We start from the raw sequence: 6,672 nt of genomic DNA, 5'->3' as shown, positions 1-6,672 counted from the left end.
AAAGAAATATTAAATTCAAATAATTCATCTTTAAAATTAGAAAAACATTACTTTTCTTTGGAAGATGTTAATTTAATATGTGATTTTTCAACTAAGTATCCTAGACCTTTTATTCCAAAATCATACAGGCAAATTATTTTTGATAATTTACATTATTTTTCTCATCCTGGAATATATTCAACTACGAATTTAATTTCTAAACGATTTGTGTGGCCCAACATGAAAGTGGATATCAAAAATAAAGTTCGTTCTTGTGAGAAATGTCAGCGAGCTAAAGTTTTTCAACACACTAAAGCTCCTTTTAGTACATTTGCTCAACCCGACGCAAGATTTTCCCATATCCATCTGGATTTTATTGGCCCACTTCCTATTTCTGAAGGTAAGCAATACTGCCTTACAATAATAGATAGATTCACGAGATGGCCAGAAGTTATCCCTACTACGGATATGACTGCCGAGACCACCGCAAAAGCACTTATTCACGGTTGGATCTCTAGATTTGGCACTCCCGTTACTATAACTACCGATCAAGGCCGAAATTTTGAATCAACTCTTCGCTTACCTCAAATATATCTAAACAGTTTAGACATTTTTTTTTAATCAAAATGAATTCTTTCTACGAAAAATTCAGCCAATATTCTCAAGAGTTCAAGAACAAATGACACTTTTTAATAATTAAAAATATCTTTTATCACATCATTCATTGTTACTACGGTAACAATAGCACTAACATTGTTGCAAAATGAGTATTTTTTTACAACACATTACAACAGAGTACTTTAACATTCATTGTCAGTTATGACAATGCTTTCAGATTACAGTTGTTAAGCGTAATGTTCCTATTGATTTGCTCTATCATAAAGATCTTTTAGAAATTATTTGCTTAAAACTCTAACAATAATGATACAGTCGGAATCATAGTTACAGGCTTTTATTAAAAGAATTTTTTTATATCAAGACGCAATTCAGATAATAGTTCGTTATTCAGAAGCGAACTAATAGCATTCATGAACGATTAAAATTCATTCTTTAATTAAATGATTCTGGTGGCATCTGGATCTGTGATTCCACAATAGGCATTACTTAGTATTTCCTAGCTTTTAAAATTTATTTATTTTCTTAAATTTCTTTCTTTCAATCATTCCTTATTAAATTATTTAATTTTTATTACAATTTATAAGAAAGGCGAATATAAAATGTTTTATTCTTTTTCTTAACAATCAATGTAAAGGTTAACTTTTTATTTCAATACTAATGTCAGACTCATTAATTCATTGAATCGTAAACAAAAATCTATAACTCTTCTTACCACAAAAATATTTCAGTTCTAGAATAGCAGAGGACTTGTTGCGGATTGTCGAAAACTGTACTGAAGTTAAAGGTTGGAATGACCAAACAAAGCAATAAAAGAACAAAATCAAAAATGGAGATTGAAGAAAGAAAAAGGGAAGGGTTCTTATCCTAGTCTTAAAAAAACTCGGAAGTAGAAAAAAAGTAATCTACTCACAGAAACACAGTGAAAAATACATTAAAAAAAAGGGAAAAGGTTCAAATTAAAGTCAAATCAAGAAAATTTTTAATTAAAATTTTGACCCGAAATACAGAAAATTAGATTTACTAAACACGAACGAAATCGCCAAAACTATCACAAGTCACTATGACATCCCACTCCAGTTCGCCACCAAAATTTTTCGACGAAGGAAGTAGGTAGGTACTTTACGTCGCACTAGAACTACACAATGGGCTATAGGCGGTTGTCTGGATAACATCTCTAAGGATGATCCGAAGACATGCCATCACAATTCTGATGCTCTGCAGAGGGGATGACTCCTCCACTTTGGTAGGTACGACGAACTGCTCGTGAAGTCTAGCACTTTTCGGTAGAACAATTTAATGTACATTGATGCCTCACACCCTCGGTCCCTTCACGAGTAGATCAAAGTGGTCACCCACCCGCACATTGACCGCAGCCAGAGAAGCTCGACTTCGCTGTTCTACTGGGAACAGTGTCTTTACAATCAGTCCACTGCAAGACTTCAAAGGAGGATAATTTTGAAAAAATTGAGCGGATGTCAGTTTAGAAGTGAATCCGGATACAAAAGCCACTCCATTACAATGAGGAATTTTAAAATTAGAATACAAGTTTGTTGATACACGTCAATCTTTTTACGGATTGAAAGTCGAACACAGTATGGATACGGGCAAGTCCGTGTTAGAAATTCAACTATAACATAAGACGAGGAAAAAAAAATTAATGGTTACTTGTAGTTCCTTTTTTGTAGATCATGTGGGAGTTCCATTATATAGAAGTTCCACTATAAGGGTCAGTGAGAATCCAGTTTGGGCTTCTGTTCATGCCACACCACATATGTCTGCTCCAATATAAGACCTAGAATAGAACAAGAATTCGGCAGTTACTTGTTCAAGAAAAAGAAAAACTGGCATTTAAGTGTGAACAACCAGTTTGTTCTGCAACAGAATCTGGTCACCACACATAAATGACAACACACTATAAAAATATATTACCGTGTCTGACCGACATCACGTGAATGTCTACTTTCACCGGTAAATGTCGAGAATCACATAATCGATTTGGTGAATGTCAGAAATAATTGTAACATCCGACTTTCTATTACTATATTCATTGATATATTTATTTTATATTTTAATATCTGATGAGGATAGGATTAGGAGAAACATCAGTGTTCGGAGTACAGGCATACTGGTCATCGGCACTTGACCTTAAAAAAACATTGATGTCGGGCATACCTGGCGATTGTATAAAGGGCAGTGGCACATTCATCGAAGAGACTACGTGATTGTCAACATTCACCGGTGGAAGTCGACTGCCACTATTTTCAGTCATTCACAGTAACATGTACACTTAAAAAAGAATGTTTCACCCAATTTTCATTAGTTTTACCTATGTTTAAGAAGAAATTTTATGTGATATTTCTATATTGGAATAGGAATTAATTAAAGGGGGGGACTTGTTTACGTTTAAATGTTTTTGTTATTTTCAAGTAATAAAAAAAAGTAGTATCTCCAGTTGGTTAACAACACATCCAATTGAGGCTTGTAAGCTGTTATTATGGCCAGCATGTTAAACAAGCTCAGTGGAATAGTCATGAAAAATCATCAAAGTGACAATAGAAAATTACCTTAACCACAGGGAGTAGTCGACTAAAAATTGACAATTTTGAAACAATAAAATTTAAAGTTGTTTGACTAGTCCTAAACAGACAATTTGTTTAACTTGTAAAAAGAAAATTTTATCGAGGAAACAAGAATTTTTTGTTTGTTAATCAACAAAAATGAAATTGATACATGAGAATTTGCAATGCATTCACATTTGCAATTAACAAGTACTTGGTTTGTACTAGTGTATCTTTGGGAATTAATTATGAGAATGGAATAATGTGATAATATAAGAAATAATATCTGAGAATATAAGAAATAATATCTGACAATAAGAAAACACAACATTAATCTTTAATTAGAAAAAAGGACTATACTGAGATAGCAGAACGCATTACAGTTACGGTTAAGTTATAATTATTCTCCCCCACTAAGATTGGAAGTGACATAAAGTTGAATATGAATGATAATTTCTGACATATACAGGTAATCGTCAATTGCGTTCAGAACGACGTGGTAAAATTGTGGGTTCAATCTTAGGACACTTGTACTTGCGTCTGCCATAGTGGAGTAGGAACATTGAAAATACCATTTCGGAGTTTCTGAACTCAGATATGAAGAATTGGTATGGATATATGGTAAACGTACTCGAGCAGAATTCAGCTGGCTAATGTAGGCCTTAAGAGTACGCCCTGAATCCAGTTTAACGATGTACTGGCGCAATCCTAGTCTGAGAGTTAAAATTCCTAATTTCCACACTTTAGCATTGTTTTGATACATACTACGTACTTTAACTCTTCCCCACTAGGAGTGAACATATAGTTTGTCTATGGTGCGAACTCCTCCTGCCACAAAGTCTGAGGCAGTCCGCTGCTATGGAAACAAGAATAGCGCATTTCAAGAAGGGTAGATTCTCTTCGCTCTAGGGATAGCACAATAGAACGATGAAAAAGCTCCCCTTTTCTCACTGCCCAGAGCCAACACCTGTCCTACGGTGAGCTGAATTATAAGAGGCAGCATTTTCAAGCAATTTTCTTACGCGTTAAATAGGTTTGGTTTTAAAAAAAATAGTGTGAACGTTAACTGTGTACTTTTTTACCGGCAGGTAATCGCAGTCTACTTGTTATGATCAAAATAAATAAGAAAATGTAAAAACAAAGAAACCTATGCTAAAAAGGGTTATTTAAACTTAATTAAAAAAAAACATTCGAAAATATTTTTTTTACATTAATACAAAACGTGGTATTAACGAAGCAATCAGTGACTATGTCAGTGGGTGGATTGTGCTTGATGGTTCAGAGCCAGTTTCTTAACATTCTGTTCAATATTTTTAGTTAGGTCAAGACGCAAGATTTCGAGTCGATTTCTCTTTTTTGTGACTAGATCCTAGTCACTTAATCCTCGCTCCACAAGGTGGGGAGGAAGGGATGGTAATTAAAAATCTTTTGACGATTGCCCATAGTCCAGGGTAGAGGGCGATTGATGTTATTTTGAAGCCAAAATTCTGCGAGACGATCACCATTCTTGAAGCAAAGTTTCATTAGTTGAAAGTTCGACCAATTCCTCCCGAATATGAACCTCTGCTGTTTCAATATTCACGAAAGGGTTCATAACCCCATTGAAGGACTTCCAGGGTCAACACATCTTTAAAACGATTAGAAAAGTTCATGTGCAAAGACTCAAGGTGTTGACAATTTTCTTGTGCATCATTAGAGGGAATTTCACTGTTCTTTTTAAGATCATATAAGATTGGAAATTGGCTAAACTCATTGGCTACCAATATTCTGTTTCCACGAAATGAGTGTAAGAAAGGGAGAAATAACTGATTTTGTCGTGATCAAATTAAGTTCGTCGCCTTGAAGTTGTAAATTGACACCATTAAATTTTGGAAATAAACCAGTCATGTATGCGACGTCTATCTTGAATTCAAGCAATCTGTCTCTCAGAGATACATCGAAGAGATTCCAAAACCTATTGAGACAGGCGCCTTTGGAAAGTTAGCGAATCTCAGTGTGCAGTAGCAAACGATTGAATTTTTTATCGTGTTTCTAACACAGCTGTCTGAATAATCGATCGTTCAGAGCATTACCGCGAATTTTGTTCACAGCAGAGATGGCGTAATGCAATGACCGATGCAAGCGGTAGCTGAGATTTTTTCAAACTAAATGCTGTCTGTGGATTACGCAGTGAACAGCTTAAAAACCTGGTACCTCCCTCTTAAAAAAGGCGATAAACCCACGATGTTGACCAACCATTGCAGGAGCTCCATCAGTGGCAACAGAGATAATATTCGCAAGAAGAATATTTTTCTCTTTAAAATAATCTTTGACAGTGTCAAAATAGATTCAACTTTGGTATCTACAATCAAGCTTCTTGCAGAAAGCATCTCTTGAACAATTTTTCCTTCCTCAACCAATCGGACAACAGTAAAGCCTCATTACTTGGCCAGGTTGACTCCATAACTTGAGAAAATTCGTTGGATATCAAAAATTTGTATAAGGAAGCTTCAACATCTTCCGCCATCTTATCAATTTGTCACCGCACTGTATCGTTGATTAACGGGATATTTTTTTATTACATTGGATGCGACTGGATGGTGTAAAACTGTATAAACTCTTCGCCGATGGTATGAGCTTTCCCAGATTTAGCAATTAATTTTGATATATTATAAGAGCCTATTAAAACCACCGTCGCATTTTTGTGACGAGGTTAATAGTAAGCCTGAGACCTGTGGTGCCTTCAGAAACTTGTCCTTGATGTTCGTGAAAAATTAGAAATCTTCATTTTGTTTGTCAGGATCAATTTTTTTGCAAAAGCTCTTGCAAACGGTAATGTTTCATTGCCTCATTCGATAAAACTTGGCTACAAAGTAAACACACGGGTAGTTGAGAGTTCGAAAGCGATTGAATAAATCCGAACTTCAAGTACGTGGCACTGTATGGACGATACTTTTTTGGTAAACGACATTGTTGGCGACAGCACAATACAAATGATGAAAGAAAATAAACTATTTCTCAAAATTAATAAATAATTTCTGTAAAGAACTAACTCGCGCACGTACCTGTCCAAAGAAACAATGAAATCTAATCCTGGGGAAAAAACACTGAAAGGAAGTGAACGAAAACTATCATAAAAACACTAGTCATATCAAACATTCATATTAAAAGAGCATGCACTTCAGTTTTCGCCAAATGGCTAGAATGAGTCAGAGTTATAGGAGTGGGTCTTAGAAAATCCTGTAACAGTAATTGCTGCTGTTTGCCAAAATCTTTATTGCGATTTAATAATCCCCCTAATATTTTTGAGGATCCTGTTAAAGAAAAATGAGAATACACTCGAATTTAAAAAAATAATACATAATTTCCTCTCATTCTAATGATTTTCCTCTTTGTACAATACAAAAAATTAAACAAAACACTTTCGATTTAAAATTAATGAGCGAATACGAATATCAAATTGACGCCTATCCGTCCAATAGTTCAGAACATAGTATTCACCCCGAGCTAAAATCTAAAAATAGATCCAATGAATAAG

General features: G+C 34.7%; 1 protein-coding gene across 1 annotated transcript in view; it reads right to left on the bottom strand.

Annotated features, from left to right (window-relative positions):
• Positions 1–6,438, bottom strand: part of LOC107436778 (uncharacterized) — a 10,992-nt gene extending 4,554 nt beyond the window's left edge. Inside the window, exon 1 of the mRNA XM_016048589.3 lies at positions 2,263–6,438. Coding sequence (XP_015904075.1) covers positions 2,263–2,300 — 38 coding nt within the window. The 5' untranslated portion in view covers positions 2,301–6,438. The remainder of the gene's footprint in view (positions 1–2,262) is intronic.
• Between the last annotated feature and the right edge of the window lie 234 nt (positions 6,439–6,672).

Source organism: Parasteatoda tepidariorum, chromosome 1 (genome assembly GCF_043381705.1).
Source record: "Parasteatoda tepidariorum isolate YZ-2023 chromosome 1, CAS_Ptep_4.0, whole genome shotgun sequence".
Taxonomy (NCBI): domain Eukaryota; kingdom Metazoa; phylum Arthropoda; class Arachnida; order Araneae; family Theridiidae; genus Parasteatoda; species Parasteatoda tepidariorum.
Note: the sequence above shows the minus strand (reverse complement) of the source record. Positions and strands in the feature narration are given on the sequence as shown.